The 18,188-nt window shown below is 38.6% G+C and overlaps 1 protein-coding gene across 8 annotated transcripts in view; it reads right to left on the reverse strand.

Moving 5' to 3' along the window:
- Positions 1-4,284: 4,284 nt before the first annotated feature.
- The window catches only part of raf1a (Raf-1 proto-oncogene, serine/threonine kinase a), a 25,799-nt gene continuing 11,895 nt past the window's right edge, over positions 4,285-18,188 (reverse strand). For 4 of the 8 annotated variants that reach the window (XM_014010561.1, XM_014010560.1, XM_014010562.1 and 1 more), the window contains 17 exons: positions 16,001-16,227; positions 15,794-15,906; positions 15,590-15,692; positions 15,343-15,500; positions 12,874-12,963; positions 11,651-11,804; positions 11,092-11,211; positions 10,907-10,931; positions 8,773-8,882; positions 8,574-8,691; positions 8,335-8,419; positions 7,974-8,150; positions 7,848-7,894; positions 7,625-7,743; positions 7,404-7,535; positions 6,166-6,300; positions 4,285-5,327 (listed from right to left, as the gene is read on the reverse strand). In XM_014010561.1, coding sequence (XP_013866015.1) covers positions 5,187-5,327; positions 6,166-6,300; positions 7,404-7,535; positions 7,625-7,743; positions 7,848-7,894; positions 7,974-8,150; positions 8,335-8,419; positions 8,574-8,691; positions 8,773-8,882; positions 10,907-10,931; positions 11,092-11,211; positions 11,651-11,804; positions 12,874-12,963; positions 15,343-15,500; positions 15,590-15,692; positions 15,794-15,906; positions 16,001-16,201 — 2,028 coding nt within the window. In that variant the 5' untranslated portion in view covers positions 16,202-16,227 and the 3' untranslated portion in view covers positions 4,285-5,186. Of the gene's footprint in view, positions 5,328-6,165; positions 6,301-7,403; positions 7,536-7,624; positions 7,744-7,847; positions 7,895-7,973; positions 8,151-8,334; positions 8,420-8,573; positions 8,692-8,772; positions 8,883-10,906; positions 10,932-11,091; positions 11,212-11,650; positions 11,805-12,873; positions 12,964-15,342; positions 15,501-15,589; positions 15,693-15,793; positions 15,907-16,000; positions 16,833-17,801; positions 17,835-18,188 lie in introns of those variants that run through there. The other 4 variants (XM_014010565.1, XM_014010566.1, XM_014010564.1 and 1 more) reach the window with 4 other exon arrangements.

Genomic DNA, 18,188 nt, shown 5'->3' on the forward strand with positions numbered 1-18,188 from the left:
GACCATAATGACTATAATCTTATATTAAAATGTTAATGAATAATTTGGTTTGAACTAAGTCTGCAGTTCCCAAAGTCAGAGTTGAAACCCCACTGTGGGTTCTGAAACATCAAGGTGAGGTCTGGAAAGGGTTTTCCGAATTAATTACACTTAAAAATGACTCCTAACAACATTTATTTTTGCCTTAGTTGTTGCAAAAGTATGAGGTTAGTTTACTTAAATGAAATCAGCACAATGAATATATTTACTCTGCTCTTGTTTATCTGAACTGATACCTTCCCAGATGTAACTACTGCTGTTTTGTGGGTCAAAAGCTGAAAACTGTGGGATGCACTAGTCTACCTGTTTCATCCACATCTCAGCCAGGTTCGTCTGCAGACTCGGCTACATATGTCTGCTATGTTCTGCTGGAGTGCGATGGATCGTACAAACCAATAGGGCATCAGCTGAAATGAAACCATTTTTAAAATGTAAGGAGTAGAAGTAAAAAGATGGGGGGGGGGGGGGGGGGGGGGGGGCCCCCCACAATAATTTAATCCAGTCAATAAAACACTCCCAATAAAATTACGTCATTTGCAGGGTTTTTAGTCTGGCTGGATTCAGTGAATCCATCCATTATCTGTACCCACTTCTTCCTTTCAGGGTCACTGGTGCCCATATTCAGCAGTCACAGTACGAGGGGCGGAGTACACCCTGAACAGGTCGCAAGTCCACACGTGGTTTGATTTAAATAAATTGTCATTTAGTGAATTAGTTATTGTAATTGCCAAAGTGTAGTACACCAGGTACATAAGTTGTACTGCAACAGATTGCCTAAATACTCTTGGAAAATTGAGACATTTAGGTACATCGTATAATACATTCTAAAAATGTGAAATATTTGCTACTGTAGGAAAAGATGGGGAGGGAGTGTAAGTTTTTTCTTAATTGCTGAACTGATGTGGAACAGAAAAGTTGCAGATTGCAGAGTAAATATAAAGAAACCAGTAAAGTTAATCACAGTAAAAGCATTATAGTGCATTTTAACCACAAAATATCCTGAACCATTCAATGATTCAATAAATAAATAAATAGGCAGCGAGCATACAGTGCCTCCCAATGGTAGACCTGAAGTTACGCCCTTGTAAAGATTGATAAGCAGTTTCCATGTGATGAGCAGCACTAGATGGAGCTGTTGTTTGACACTAAAGTAGAGGACAGAGTCAGGATGTAGATAAAAGAACACAGAGGTAAAAATAAACTGAACTGAGGGTTCTGCTTTTTATGACACTTGGTCTTGCTCACCTGTTACATGTCTTGACCTACACGAGAAGGACTTGTAAAAAAAAAAAAAAAAAGATATTTCCAATTTTAGCTCACCCTAAATATTCCACTGTTTACTGTAAACCTGAATGTTTAGGCAGTGACGTCCCGCAGGACCTGATCTGCTGACTGTTTATAGTAAAACAAAACACAACGGTCCTCACAGGTCCCTCACCTGCATGAGGATCGGCTGCTCCCCTGAGCCGCACACAGAGGCATCAGGATGGAATCACTGTGTCGTAGACTGGATCCCTTGTGAGGTTCCACCACGTCGCCTGTGCTACAGCAAACATTACACCCTGCTGCAAAGTGTTGCAGATGAGTGGGACTTCAAGCAGCAGAGCGTCTGTCATCACTGGCCTCCACTGCTCAACAAGCCTCAAACTCTGGACATTGTGTAAAATATGAGAAAAAAATCTGAATGACCCAAATTTTATTCACAATTGAACATATTAAATATATGTAATGACTGATAAACTGCATTATACTTTGAAAAAAATAAGGTAACCTAAAATGTTATGGCAGCAACAAGGGTTAGAATCACAACAACATTAAGACAGGGCTCCTTTTCTTTTAACGGGGCCATTCAGCTAAACAACTCAGGGGCTGGACATCCAGCAATTAAATAAACACAGTCTACTTTAATCTTCTTCCTATTTAAAATCACTTTAAAATAAATTAGATATTAAATTTAAAAATATATATAAAAAAATAATTACTATATTACTAAAATACTACTATATACCTGCTTCTTCCTTTCAGTGTCACTGTGTGAGGGGCGGGGTGCACCCTGGACGGGTTACAAGTCCATCACAGAGCCACATCGAAATGAACGAGACAATTCACTCACTCACAAGTAAAAAAGATTCTGATTTAAAATCCATTTTTATATTAAATGAAGTCACTGACAGGCAGACTGAGTTATCTCTGTCAAACAACACAGTATGTAACAGGATTTGTTATTCAAGTCTAAATAAATAAATAAACAACTCGTTGGTGGGCCAGACTGAAGTCACCGATGGACCAGAAGTGGCCTGCAGACCACCAGTTAAGTAACCCTGACTTAGGAACTGAGACAGTTGTTCAGAGAGGACGTCCCGTTATTGACTGGTGAGGGATTCTAGCTGTTCAACAGTTCTGGGTCTTTACTGGACTTTTTGTTTCATAATGTGACAAACGTTATCAGTTGGTGAGAGGTGCAGCTCAGCACCAGACGGACACTGAAGCCACGCTGTCGTCACGGATGCAGAATGTGGGTTAGCATCGACTTGCTGAAATACTGTAAGGCCTTCCCCGAAAATGTTTAGTTAGCTTATTTTGTTGTAAAACCTGTTTACTGTTCTGCATTGATGGCAAGCTGTCCATGCCAGAGGCATTAATGTACACCCATAACATCAGAGAGGCAGAATTTTAAACTGTACACTAACAAGGTGGAATGCCCCCCTACATGTTAGTACCATCGATCCTGATTTTATTGAATAAACTGGAAAATTATGAAAGAAGTTTGCTCAAATTGGTGATCATTGAAAAAAAATGACTTGTGGGGTCCCGCAGGGGTCAGTGTTTAGACCAAAACTGTTCGCTCATATGTGCAGAGAATCAGAATCGTTAAATTAGGTTTTACTTGCAGATGATCTTAATTTCCTTTGTTTTAGGGAGCTTTTAGCGAGTCACTACAGAAAAGACAGAATTGAAACAATGGTTTGATTTAAATAAAATGTCATTTAATAAACTAATCTATGTTGTTTGGAAATAAAATAGTACCTGAAGAAACAGATTGATAAAATGGAGATAGAAACAAAATTACATTATTGGGTGTAATACTGGACCATAAAATCTGCTGAAAAACAAAAATTATTCAAAGAAATTTGAAAAACAAATGTTGATCAATATTGGGGAAAGCTCAACAGTTCATTCTGTATCCATTACTTGTATCATATCGGTCTTAGTGTGTACAAATTTGGGGTTGCATATCCAAAAGCAACCTACAACCACTTTATAAGATACAAATAAACATTTAGGATCATTTATAAAGTTGGGTTGTAGCCCAAACTATTTTTTAAAGTCAAACATACTGAAATTTTATGATTTAGTTTTATTAAAATCTGCATAATTTATGTTTAAAGCCAGCAACGAAGAATTTCCAAGAAATCTTTAAAATGTATTTTGTGATAGTGTGAGATAGAGAAATAAAATGTATATTTTTAAAGTGTTTAAACTAAAAGGAAAAGTAAATATGCATGTGGGGGGTGGATTGTTGAGTTGAAACTGTGAAAATATAAAAGTAAAAGAAAAAAGAAGTCATTTTGAGTTATGTGGACATAAGTTTTGGTATTTAAAGATGTGTTCAAACACTGAAGTGGTAAACAAGCTATTATTAAATTCTGCTGTAATTGAGGTAACTTTGCATTTAAAGTAAGGTTTAACACAAATAAGTACCAAAATTATATTGATCAACTAAAAAGTGAGAAAGCATAAGAAAAAATGTATTTACTCTAACCTACTTCTTTTCATACAGATGGCCTTGTAAAGTTGGCCAAAACGTGTTTGAACATGTATATGTACACACATCTTTTTGTTTCGTTTTGAAGATGTGCCGTTTGTGGTTTCCAGAATTTCTTCAGATTATATTTTCTGCTGAAATCACAAACTGTAGATTAAGATATTCAGTCTTGACAAAACTATTTTCTGATGTTTCACCGATCAGAACTTGTCCGTTTTTACCTCCGATTCAGCCGTTCTAAAAAGTTCATTTCATACCCAGTCCTCTGACATGTAATACTCCTGATTTTTAATTTGCATCACTTAATTTACAGCTTTTTTGAGACATATGGGATGAGATTAACAAAATTATGGCATTCTGTTTTTCTTGACTTTTAACACGTCGCAAGCTTGTCAAAAGATGAGGGGGTTGAGGGTTAAAATAAAATCAATCTACATCAAGATAAAAAGAAATAACAAAAACATGACTGTAGCAAAACAAACCTTTTTAACTTAAATTTATTAAAATATCCAATAAACAACTTTCCCACCAAGTTCACAATAAAACATTTAACCTCCTGAATGTGACACAGTGAATAAAAACACAAATTAGTTCCCAAATCATATTTAAATATTTAAGACACCTGCCGTGATAACAAACCTCAGCCCACCTGTTTGGAGAAAACGATGCTGTCGGACAGGTTATAAATCATCAAAAACATCCCCTAAAATAGAGACAACTGAAAGACGTTAACAAAAAAATAAAAAATAAATCCCACATCTACATCGTTTAAGACAAAAATCTACTTCTGTGCAACACAAACTACATCCAGCCTGTGGGAACCAGAGGAGCTGAAAGTTGTGCAGAAATTTAGTCGAGGCTTTGTTTCCTCTTAAGGCAGGAAAGCTTTAAAAGTCTTTTTTGTTTGTTTGTTTGTTTTGTTGTTGCCAGAAACCATAAAAGGTTTTATAAGAGTGTGCTTCATGTCACAGAATGCAAAACAAGAGACAAGTCTGTCCCCTGAGCGTCCTTCAGTGTCCATTCATCGTCTCAGGTAGGCGACCGTGCAAATATTTACAACTTAAACCGAACTAACGCCGACGTGAAGCGTCGTCGAAAAACGTGGCGGGGTGATGTACCTTACAGCTGATGCCATCCCATAATTACAATCCATTATCGTTCTTCCACAGTCTGTTTCAGACTGTCATCTTCCTGTGTATGTGTGTGTGTGTGTGTGTGTGTGTGTGTGTGTGTGTGTGTGTGTGTGTGTGTGAGAGGACCAACATACTTCAGAAGGAACTTTGTGTATACTGACGGTTCAGAGGAAGTAGAGTATTGTTGAAAAGGAGGAGGCTGTACGTGAGGAGGCAGAGCTTTTTTTTGTTTTTTTACTCGAGTGTTTTTAAAACACAGGCAGTCTGGTGGAGATCAGAGTGCACGTGTTGATGTCCTCGGTCTGCGAGGCACGGTGCAGGGACGGTTCTGAGGCGCTGCGGTTTATCTTGGGAAGGGCGTGCTGGAGAAGCTCGATGGACGACAGGATCTAGGAGAATGAAGAGAGAAGAGCAAAAGATGAGCTGAGGGTCCGCCTACTTTTTTGGTCATTTTAAAAACAGATGCTGTAAAACAAAAAAATGGTTTTTCAAGTTTCATTTTATACTCTAAAACCAGAAAACGTATTTCTCTTAAACCAGAAGTTTACCAGCATCAAGGCAAGTCAACGCTGTCCTGTGGAAGTTGCTGCAGCCACAGGTTTGAACCATCAGAAATGCAGACTAGCAGTTTTCAAGTGAAAACTAGCGAGCTTATTGTCACGACTTATTTCATAAAAATAACTCAACTGTACTTCCTCATTGGAGCTAACTACAGACTGTATTTTTTAAAGCCAGGCTCGCTAATTTCTTTAGTTTTTATTATTCAACTTGCTTGACCTTAAATGAGGTGGTAATGGGATAAATTAACACATTTTACTTTTTAACTAGGCTAACCAGGCAGCTGCAATAAATTAACGCTAACTAGCTAACTAGTTTTACATTTCTTCAACAGGTGTCAGCCAATGGTTTGTGTATCACTGATGAGTGAAAGTTTTTCCTGAGCTTCTGGTGTTTTTAGCACATGAAGCCTTTCTCCAAGACGTCACTGTGAGGTTCTTTGTTCCACAGGACGTTGAGTTGCCTCGATGGCAGAAGTAAACTTACAGTTTGAGTAAAATTTAAAAAAAGACATAGCTTTTCCGTTGTTTTGAGTATAAAATGAAAAGAACCATCCATTTTTCAATATCTGATTTTAAAATGAAAATCAAATGATCAAAAAGTGCACAGACCGCCGAGCAAAATGTTTTTTATTTCAGATCCAAATTCTAGAGCGAGTGAGAACCTCACCTGCGGAAAGAGCGGCCGTTCGTCCTTGGACTTCTTGATGCAGTCTGCCACCAACCTTTTCATGGCTTTGGGACAGCTCTTGTAGAGCTTACTGAGGTCTGGGGACAGATAGCACCTGCCCACCATGAAAATAATCTAAACGGGGGGAAGAACGAAGAGCAGATGAGAAGAATATCATTTGAATGTCCTATAAAGTTGAGCCAACAACCCGATCAGTCGTGAACCAGCAGGTCAGACTCAGATAGACTTTATAAATATGGCCTCTGAGTCTAAGGTGACCGACATCTAAAACACTACAGCTATTGTGAGGGCATGAGGGTGCAGAGAGGAACGATGAAAGGAGTACTCCGTGTGCCTGCCAGATCTGCTGAGCACCAAGTCCTTCTGCGTGAAGGAGAACAGGGAACAACAGAGGATGGAAACTTTAGGGACACTTTGCACGCTCAGCCTGATTTTCATTCAGACAATGTCAGATCAGGTCTCGTGGCCTGAAAGGACAAAAAACAAAAAAAAAAACAGACAAACAAACATACACAAACCCCCTTTTCCCCACACAGGGTTGTATTACGAGGGCTATAATTAGGCCGGTGGCTCCACGGCGTCCGCCTCAGCTGCATGTCGGGCCTTAGGCCAGCACCGAGACCCCCTTCAGTCGTTTCACCGCCTCCTGAACTGGGTTTGCACTCTGACCCAGGAGCCAGAGCTCAGAGACGGGTCAGACTGTGAGGTCACAGCTGTGCGTGACACGTATCAGGTCGGAAAATACTCCAACCTTTAACCTTCAGTGGACACGTTAAGCCTGGTTTGGACTTCAACAGGACGTGAGACAGAGACAGTGATTACATCGTTTCGGACGTCTTTCTCTTACTGAGCGTTTATAGTTGGGCTGAAGAGGCAGGGGATAAATCATCATAATCCCTCCCACGGCACTCCCAATGTAGCCCACATCGTGCTTAGCAAAGCATATAATAACAACAGTGACAGAAGATTAGTTGTTTTTTTCACTTGATGACAAATTAGAAGTTTGAAGATAGGCTTGTGTTGTTGGAAGAGGAGGCAGAGGAAAATCAAGTTTGTTTTTGTGGAGATGTAAGGAAGACGATGACGTGCAAAGTACAAGACGAGGTGTCGGCGGGAGATAATATAAATTTACGCAATTTTCGTCATGTGAGACTATAAGCAAGACGTGAGAATGTCAGTATAAACCAGCCTTGGTGCAGTTAGATGTGAGTTTTTACCTGATCTCTGTTCGCTATCTGGGAGTACGGGAGCTCTCCCGTCATGAGCTCGTAGAGAACCACTCCGTATGAATACACATCAGACTGGAAGCTGTAAGGATTGTTGTCCTGCATCCGGATCACCTCAGGAGCCTGTCCACAAACAACAAAAGGGTTCTGTTTTTACCATAACTCCAAAGGTTTTCCCCGTCGCCATCTCTGTGGTTTTACTCCTCACTAACCATCCACAGAATCGATCCAGAGGGCTGCTCCACCTGCTGAGAGCCACTCCACCTGGCCTTCACCGTGGCAAGACCAAAGTCCCCTATTTTCACCGTTAGGCCTTCATGCAAGAAGATGTCTACACTGATGTCAAGGAACTGAAGCCGAAAACACACAGGAAGTTCTCATTTTGGGTGTTATTATGATTCAAGTTGTGTTTCACACTCAGAAAAGAAAGGATACTGTTGGACTTCATGTCACGATGAATGATGTTTTTTGCGTGTAAATAGCTGGAAAAGGAGAAACTCTTTTTAGAAACTGCAGTTATTTTTATTGGTGGCTTAAAGACGTTCACTCTTTCTGACTCACTCCATGCCCTGAGCCGTCTGTCTGGCAATATCGATGAGCTGGATCATCTTGAAGTCCGTCTCCAGGACGTGAATGTGTTTGTACAGGCTGCTGCCCTCGCACCACTGAGTCACGATGGCCAGGTTGTCCTGCGTCATGTAGCCCATGAACAGGAGGATGTTGACGTGTCGCGTTTTCCTGCAACCCCCGAAGCAGAGGGGAAAAGGAAATCATCAAACTGAAGATACGGTTAGAGAAACGGTTGGGGATAAAGAGGATTTGCTGGATCTTCAACAGTCTGTGTGTTAGAACAGCTGTAGGAGCTTGGTGATGGAGGATAAAATCAAGACTTAAATAGTAAAAGCTTGGAGTTATTTCTTACCTCAGGACGGCCACTTCGTTTCTGAATGCCTGGAACTGCTCTGGTGTTGGGTCAGTGACCTTTAAAATCTTCACTGCTACATCACCTACGACAGAAATACACAACTTTGTGGTTAATTTTAGCACAAAAAGCTCGTGTGGAAGGTATGATAAGCGCACTAATCACTTTCACACATGTTGATCAATCCATACTGCGTGAGTTGTGCTCCAGCTGACAGTGTGTTTGTAGTGCATTCTCACCGTGCCACTTCCCTTTGTACACCGTTCCAAAGGAGCCTGAACCGATGCGGGAATGCAGAACCACCTCGCTGGCCTCGATCTCCCAGTAATAACTAGAGTCCCGCTTTTCCCGAGGCCTCTGAGTGAACAGGAAGCAGGAGGACACAACCGATGACGCACGAGCTTCATGTGAGTGGAATTTGGTTTGCACTGAACTTACTATTTTATTTTTCTCCTGAGTGGGGACGGATAAACGTCGCTCTCGTTGGGAAGGTGGTGGGGCTTTGGACTGGGACCAGCCTGTGGGGCTCTGGCTGGGGGAACTCCCCGCTTTAGGAACACAAAGAGGGTACGATAAATAAGGATGGTAGCAGAGTTCAAATCAATTTGTTAAAACAAAATGGAGGTAATTATTTAAATGCAGTGATGATGCACCATTCAGACTGTTCTTTATCTGTTTTTTATTTTTAACGTGTTTCTTGTAGTCTAACTACTTCTGCATACTTTGCTATTTTAGCCTTTCATTAAGCAAAACATTCAGCTCATTCTAGTAACATTTATACTTGTCAAAAACATAAAACTATTTACAACTATTTCCGTAAAAATACATTGAGATCTCAGATTCCTTAAAAATGATTTCTTTGACATCTGCTTAAACATACTAGCTCCATTTTTGTCTTCTTCTACTTGTAGTTTATAGCTGCTAGTTTTCTAGTTTTAGCTTTTATTTGGCTGTTTGCTTCATTGACCTACAAGCTACCATTTTGCTACAATTAGGTGCTAGTTTTCTAGTTTTAGCTTTTATTTGGCTGTTTGCTTCATTGACCTTCAAGCTACCATTTTGCTACAATTAGCTTCTAGCTAGTGCTGGGCGGTATACCGTTTTGTACCGAATACCGGTTTTTATTTTTGTTATGATATGAATTTTCTGAATACCGGACATTCCGGTTTAAATAGGGGAAAGTTTCGTCGCGGCCGCCAGTGAACTGTTGTTTCCCGGGGTACATTTTTCCTTGCTGCACCGCTATGTGTGTTAGCATGCTAATGTTTGGAGCAGCTAGTTGCAGCCGCGGGTGGCTATTCTGCTGCTTATATTGACTGACGTTTAAAAAAACATCCCGTTTTCGCCATCGCTGAATGTAGTAAACACCTCTTCAGTGACGTGCACAGTTAGATTTAACGCAGTTAGTTAATATGGAGACGTTATGCTGATGGAGACTTAACGTGGTTTTATTGTGAAAAGCCCGCAGGAAGTAGTTCCGCTGAGCAGCAGGAGGAGAGGAGAGCGGAAAAAGTTCAAAACTTATTTCTAGAGGCAGAACAGGTTAAAAGATGGCTGTCTTATGTTGTTTGCTTTTTTTTATCATCCTACAGGCTCTGACATGTTAGATAAATTTGAAAATCTGGTTTTGAAAAAATCTGTAAGACTTGAAAAAATCTGTGAGATTGCTCTATACGCCCGTATACCTGCAAAATGACGTAAAATCCTTATAACTTACGGACAATCTGTACAAGCTGACATGTATGAGCAGGGTTTGTACATCTTATTATCAGCTGAGCTGTGATGAAAAGAAAAATACCATCAAATACAGTGAAACCGGTGAAAATTTTGAAAATACCGTGATATAAAATTTTGATCATTTCGCCCAGCCCTACTTATAGCTACTGTTTTGTTACAATCAACTAGCATTTAGCTACTTTTATCCTTTACTAGCATTCTGTTAGTCTTCCTTTTAGCTTCTATTTTGCTACTTTTAGATAACATTTAACTTTTAGCTTTAAGCTAGCATGTCGCTACTCATCACTTTTACTAGCATGGTTTTAGTTTAGTTTTAATTTTTTTATTTATTATATTATTTATGATATTATATTATTATTTATTTTTATATTTATGTATTTATTTCTTTATTAGGCTACTTTTAAATACAATTTTGATGCTTTTAGATAGCATTTCAATACTTTTAGCTTCAAATTAGCATCTTGTTACATTTAGTTCTAGCATTTTCCTACTTTTAACACTTCATTACCTTTAGCTTTAAGCTAGCAATTTGATACTTTTTGTTAACATTTTGCTACATTTAGATTTAAATAGAATTTTGCTAATTCTAGTACTATTCAACTTGGGATTGCAGTTGTCTCTGTTCTGCTATCAGCTCTAACGACTGCATTTAAGCTTCTACAGCCAATTTCAGCAGTCCTTCAGCATTCAAACTGCGTTATCACACTCTCTCTAGTTTAACTATATGGGCGGAGAGGAAGGTATTTCTGTTTTAGATGAGAGCACATTCTGAGTGGGAAATATGTGAAGTAAACATGTTGCAGCACAAACACACAAAGGCAGAGGAAGCACGCACCAGAGTCATGGTCACGCATGGCATCCTATAAAAAAATACAGAGAAAAAAAAAACACAAATTAGTTTTGATATTTTTTTATCAAATCCTGGCATGCCATGTTCCCACTCAGGACTTGATAACTGCAATACTGATTTTTGAATGCAGGCTTTGTAAGGCATGCACACACAGACTCTGCTGTTCTAACCTTTCCTGGACTCTCAGATGAGGCCTCAACAAAAGACTGGGAGAAGTGCACAATACCTACTTTCCTCTTCAGCCAGAATCTACGGCACCAGGAGCTGGGAGAGGCACTCAGGCAGTCTAGCTACTCTCCAGTAGGGTACAACACAAACAGGAGGGGAAAAGGACAGAGTGAAAGGAAAGTGAGGGGAAAAGTTATGCTACTTAAATCAGATGCAGAGCAGAAATCATAAAATAAATAAATAAATAAAAAATACGGGTTGATTATGCAACAGTAAGGGTGGTGATGAAGCCGAAAGTGGAACTGAACAACAGGAAGTCAAAATGTGCAAGAGTAAAAGAAGAAACTGTTGAAATAAGATGCCATCTAGGGAAATAGGGAAACATTCTCAGCCCTCTTCAGGTGGATGACTAACAGCAGAGGTATAAGAGGTCAATTACAAGTCAGACAAAGATAGCTGGAATGCCTAAGTGGCGAGGAGGAGCACAACGCTCTGAGGCAGGAGATATTTTAGGAGTTTAACCTAGATGCCCCCCACCCGCCCCACATGGTGTGTCGTTACCTCGATCATGCTGCTGTCTACGGGCAGAGTGGTGCTGACCATGTGGACGTTGGGCGTAGAGGTGGAGCGCTGCCTCTGAGAGAGGCCACCGCCCGTGGGTGGGTACGACGTGTTGTAGCTGAAGGCATGAGTGATGGAATTTCGGTGGGCTGAGCTGTAACAGGGTGGGATAAAGAATCAAATTTGAGGTTTCGTTGCTCCGAATAGGCACAACACAGACCGCTGTAAAACATTTAATTAGATCATTTCTTTAGAACTGGTTCACTGAGGGTGTGGTGGCTGTTGGGTACAACTGGTTTCATTTCTGCCATAGTTAATAACTCACTTCATTAAATGCATTTTTTTATTAAGGTTGGACCTTTTTCACACTGTTAAGAGGCTACGCTACACTTGCACAAAGCTGTAAAACTGACAGATTTTTTGGGGAGGAAGTAACTATTGTTTAATAATAGTTACGATCTTCCCCATGAGCCTTTTTTTTTGGTCGAGTTGATCCTGCAGAGGCTTTTTGCCAAGATCAGTAGTTAAAGAGTACAAAGCTTTCCAGTCCAACATGTTAATCTTAAAGCCAACATGAACTGTTCACATACAAACATCTGCTTTTTTTTTTATTTCAGCCACAAAAAATAAAATAAAAAAAGAGAGATCCAGTTTGTGGAATGTAGCTCATTGTTTTACAGGGCAGCAGACACCTGCACACAGTGGATATCTCACAAACAATTGCTCTTTATAGGCAACGCAAACGAATGTTTCTAAAGAGCAATTAAGAATTAGCTGCAAGAAGCAACTTGATTCTCTGCAAGAGCTATTTTAGCAAGTCAGAGTGGTTGAACCACTTTTATCAGCCACTAAAACAGACTCTCCTTCACACCCGGTTACACCATTTCCTCCCACCCAATAAGTCTTCCTGAAGCAGAAGTCAACAAACAAACACACAATGTAATTCAATTAGAATTAAAGCTCTTAAATATCGATTTCCCTCAATTTAATCCCAGAAACCAAACATTTAGAAAGAAAAAAAAAAAACGTTTGGTTTTGACTGATCTGAGCTTTTACCACAGTGAAGAAAAAAAGAACCAAAATGAGAACTTGTTAAAAACTGAGTGAAATTTGTTCCTTTTCTTTCAAAATCATTTCAAAAGAGGCTCAATTCCATAAAAACGTCTGCTCCTCTGACGTTCCTGTGTTTTGTGCTGCAGCAGTGACAGAAAAAGTAACTTCACCTTGGGAACCGCGTTAAAGATTCCCTCATACGTCGGGACGTGGGTGGGGGCAGCGACGGGGCGCTGCCATCGCCAGGTGTTGCACAAAACCTGACGACAGAGACAGAACCGTCACAAACAAGTTACTGACACGGGGCAGTTTGTAGCCAAACAGATCTTTAAATAATTGACTGTTTATATTAAGGCCTGCAGGCCAAATGGAAATAAAAAAAAGCTTCTTTTCAGAGGGCCTGCATGCAAAATCATGCAATCTAAACTTCAACATCAGCGGAACTTCCTCCTTTTTTATCTTTGCAGCACGTCCTGCTTTAAAAGTGGCAATTTTAAAAGCCGCATCACGTTACATTTTGTGATGATCTGTCACTTAGCGGAGAATGTGTAGCAACAAAGATGGGAAATGATGTCTTTACCTGTGTCTGTGCTGCTAACAAAATGTACCATGAAACACTGGACTGAATTTAAAAAAAACAATCAGGAAGAACTATTTAACTTTTGGAGTCAACCCAGTTCAAGATGCCCACCACAACCAAGAAAGCTTAATAACATTGGCAAGAATCTGGTGAGACGATACACACGACACAGGGATCACGATATGATATATGGCGATATATGTGACCCATCACATCGAAACAAGGATTAAGTCCAAAACTGGGATGTGGAGAAATAGGCAGACATAAGGTTTTGATTTAAACATCTGCAAAATTTGCATTTTGTCAAAATATAATAATTAATGCCTTATCAGTGTATCATTTGAATGAACTGTCTGAAAGATAATCCTAAAAAATATTTTTAGAAGCACTTTTTGAGCAACAGCAACAAAAAAAAACATGATTTTGAGGAAAAACGCCTTAAAAATTTGAATTTTTCCCTGTGAGCTACCAATGTTTTTGTTTCTTTACAACTGGGAAATCATAATATACAATTAATATTGACATCAAAAATTACTCAATTTACATAAAATTAGGATTCAGACCAAACAGTAATTTGTTATCATAACCAACAAGACAAATTAAGTCATATCTCTGGATAAACTGATGATGTCAGGATGATCCAGGTATCAAAATGTAGCTTTTAAAGCCAGGTGTCTGAAAATGTAATTAGGTCATTTTGACCAAATTTGACTTAATCCTCATTTCGATATGATGATCAATATGTTTCATATTTTAGCCACGTTTTCAATAATTAGGTCAAATGTGCCATTAAATCTAAAAATGGCAGTTTTTAGATTTATAATATTAATTTATTATAAAAAATATGGTCACCCACCACAGTAACAACAGTCTGTATCTTGTGCTAAATTTCAGTAAACTGTTGAAACGAAGCTCCTTTCACTTAAGTGCACGAGTATGCCGGTCATTTCAATACGCTCAGTGTATTGCTCCTAAACAGACACTCCCACCAGCTGTGTTTCCCCACCAGAGGGTACACAGCAAAGGCTGAAAATCCTCAAGTCTTGAAATTAGGGTTAGCATTATATATGACTCAATTTTTAAGGCATTATACACGCACACGTATGGTAATCGTGTGAAACTGTGTGCAAAATTTCTTTCCAAAAGGTGACCAACACAGCTAAAATTTATTTTCTCAAAATTAGATTATCTTAGTTTATACAGGGTTCCTACAGTTTAAAGAAAGTTATATTTAAGACTTTTTAATGCCAAGTGAAATTAAATTTAAGATCAATTTCATAATAAAACACAAATGACAAAAAAATAAATAAAAAATAAAAACTGGCAGAAACTCATGAATCAAAGTATTTTTGGTTGCTAATAGACCGATTGTTTTTATTCATATCTAACTATAGCAGAAACGGTTTAGCAGTCAGTTTAAAACTTAATCTAATTTCAGGAAATCCTTTAACGACCCAAAATTTGGAGTTTTAGGACCCACAGTGGGGTCTTAACCCCAATTTGCTGTAGATGAAACCTTAAAGTGCCTGTGACATCAATTTTTTGTAAGAAAAGTTAATGCATTTTTGAAAAGACAACATTAACATTTTACAAAACGAATTTCACATTGCTCAGATGGACAATAGAGATATTTGCATGTGAAAGTGAAATAACAGGAAGTGATGTCAAAGGGGAATGTCTGCATGTGAATATTTAAAAAAATAATTTTTACCAATTATTTTAATATTTGAGATGAATTACAATCATCCTATCTACAATGTGTTGACATTTTAAGACTTCTGACAGATTAATTTAAGACATTTTAAGGCTAATTAAGGACTTATTTTTAGATTGATGAATTCAATGCCTTTTAAAACTTTTTAAGGATCTGCATATAATCCTGGCATGAACGGCAGCGACATGCATTCCTTCAAGAAAAGCAACACCTTTAGTTTTCAGTGTTTTAATTTAAATATATATATATATATTATTTTTGAAACTGACATTCAAAGAAACACTGACCGACTCATCAACATATCAATAAAATTCCTGATAGACATCTTAGAGTTATTTTACTTACAGGAGTTGTCTAATATTGCTCCAGTCCACACACATGGTGGGCACCTTGGTGCTACAATGTTCGTGGAACTTGTAGCCACAAGTTTGGCAGCGGAATCCGTTTAAAAGAAACTTCTGGCAAATATCGCAGAAGGCTAGCTTCAGATACGTCTTCCGAACCTGAAAGTGACGAGGTGTTGTGGATTTTATTCATTCAGCGGCGAAACGCTTCAGTTGTGGAGGCTCTCCGAAACACTTGGGATACTTACAAAATTATGCGTCGTCAGCGGAACGTGATCTAGAACCTCCACCAGCAGCTCTTCCCCAATTAAAGACGTAGAGTCGGTGTTCCAGTCCATCCGTGATTTTTTACTGATTGGAAAGAAAACGCAGAGAAAAATATATTAGACGTCTGGAAAAGTTCTTGGTTTTACGATTTGCTCATCCTCGCTCACAAGGGAAACAAACCCCACCTGGTCTGTCCTGAGTGCAGCTTGAAGACGGCGCAGCACTGAGGCTGCAGACCTCGGACCTTCAGGGCTTTAATCAGACAGCTGTAGAGGGTCATCCCTGGCCGTACGTTGACCTGACAGGTGAACAGGTACAAATACAAGTTGAACTACGAGGCCTCGTTCACAGTCAAGAAACCAAAGATGGATTCTCCTCCAGTGACGACTGACCACAGTGCGCTGCTGGTTGGGGAGGTAGACACGGATTGTGGTGCTAGTCTTTGAGTCCGGCATCTTGCTGTCGTCTGAGGAGCGCCGCTGGCAGGGAAAGCCCTGGACCATGGTGGGGGAAAGACAGGGACCCTCAAAAACAGAGTCCTTCATCCCAAAACCGTTGCTCAGGGTCCTCCACGCTCCTTGAAGGTGCTCCATTAGTGAAAGGAAATGCTAACAACGGTCTTGAGAGAAAACATAAATAACTTCATTAGCTCTCCTTTTCCTTTAAGATATAAAGACTGTGTGTAAACGACAAGGCTTGAACACAACTTTTCACTGTGAACGGAGCTGAGAAATAAAAAGCTTTTTGAGGCCTATAAATGGCTTCATTCCAAATCTAAAAATGCTGAAACAACAGGCTTATTAAAATCCTAAGAAAACTGCTCCAGCTGGTTTGAATGCGGATCAGCCACAACTGATTACAACTTTTTTCCCCACCTGCACACTAAAAAGAAAAGCAGCAAAACAGGAAATATGGGTTCTGACATCATAAGGTTAGAGGTAATCTGCAAAGATAATCTCAACCCTCAAAGGGATTGTGTGTGGGTAACTGGAGCTATTTCAAGTGTAACCACTAGTTACTAATAATAAACACAAACCAGAAAAAACTAATGAATTTACCATGTATGCAGTCTGTCCACATGAATCAAAAATTGTTTGGATGCATTAGAAGCGCCTGGGAAAAGCTAAGCTTCTCATGAATTAAGTGCATCTTGTAAACAATGATAACATTTACAGAGGTCTATAAAGTACTTAAAAAAAACTAAGTAAAAGTAAAATTACCTGAACAGAAAATGACTTTGGTAAAAATGAATTTCACTGATGAGGAAACTACTCAAGTAACAGTCATAAAACTGTTCACAAAAATCAGGAAAAATAAAAATTAAAGTACTTTTACACACACTTTAAGAAATAAACTGTTGAACTTACTGAACCAAACTGGTTCCACTAAGCCAGGTTGAGTAAATCGAGCATTATATGTATATTCTTTGCTCAGTTTACTCAACTAATCTTAATGGAGCCAGTTAACATGACTTTGATAAGTAAATTCAACACTTCATTTTTTAGAGTGCAGAAACATCTTCTTTCATGATGAGTTTGAACATATTTAATTTTATAACGTGTAACTAGGTATTAAATTTTAAAGTAAAGAAGTAAAAGTATCATTTAGCTTTAAAATGCAACTAAAGTAAAAGTAGCTATTTTTAAAAAATAATTGGTAAAATTACAAATCCTCAAAAAAAACCTGCTCAAGTACTGTAATGAAGTAAACGTACTTAGTTACTATAAACCTCTGAAAATTTATACTTTATATATAGTCACTTTTTCCTGAGAAACTAGAAAAAATAAAATAATGTGTTTAGATGTATTCATTACATACATACTTGAGTAATCTTTCATGAAACACAAGATTCGCAATATAGGAGATGTGCTCAATATGTCGCCCACCCCTGGCCATTACAACCGGCACCAAGAAATATCATCACCTTCCCAAAACAATCTATCAAGTAATTTTTTTATACATTTTTGGGTAAAAACAAAAAACTTAATCAAAAAATGTACCATATGAAATTTGTTGAGACTCCTGACAAACCAGGGAAAAAAAAGTTCAGATGCATTCAGCACACGATGCACATTAATCAAAAATTGCTTCGACACGCTGAAAGAACCTGGAAAAACTAAGTGTCTTGTGAATTAGGTGCAGAGGGTCAACAATAATAATATTGTTATCATGCAATATAAATACGAAACTCGCTATTTGTCAGATATGCTCAGCATATTGCCCACCCCTGGTTATTACAACCTGCACAAAAAAAATGTCAGCGCCTTCCTAAAACAGAGAAAACTAAAACCAAAAATGCACCAATTTTTTTTTTGGGATTCCTGACGAACTAGAAAAAAATATTTATGGTTCGATGTATTCAGTCTGTGTACATTAATGAAAAACTAATGTGATGCGTTAGAAGCGCCTGGGAAAACTAAGCTTCTCATGAGTAGGTTCCAACTGTAAACAATGTTAAAATTAATACTTAAAAATTTCAATAGTCATTTTTCATGCAATATAAATAGAAAACTCCCAATTTACAGGATATACTAAATATATCGCTCACCCTTGGCTAATACAACCTGCAATATATATATA

The sequence above is a fragment of the Austrofundulus limnaeus genome, unplaced genomic scaffold (assembly GCF_001266775.1).
Source record: "Austrofundulus limnaeus strain Quisiro unplaced genomic scaffold, Austrofundulus_limnaeus-1.0 Scaffold70, whole genome shotgun sequence".
In the NCBI taxonomy this organism is placed as follows: Eukaryota; Metazoa; Chordata; class Actinopteri; order Cyprinodontiformes; family Rivulidae; genus Austrofundulus; species Austrofundulus limnaeus.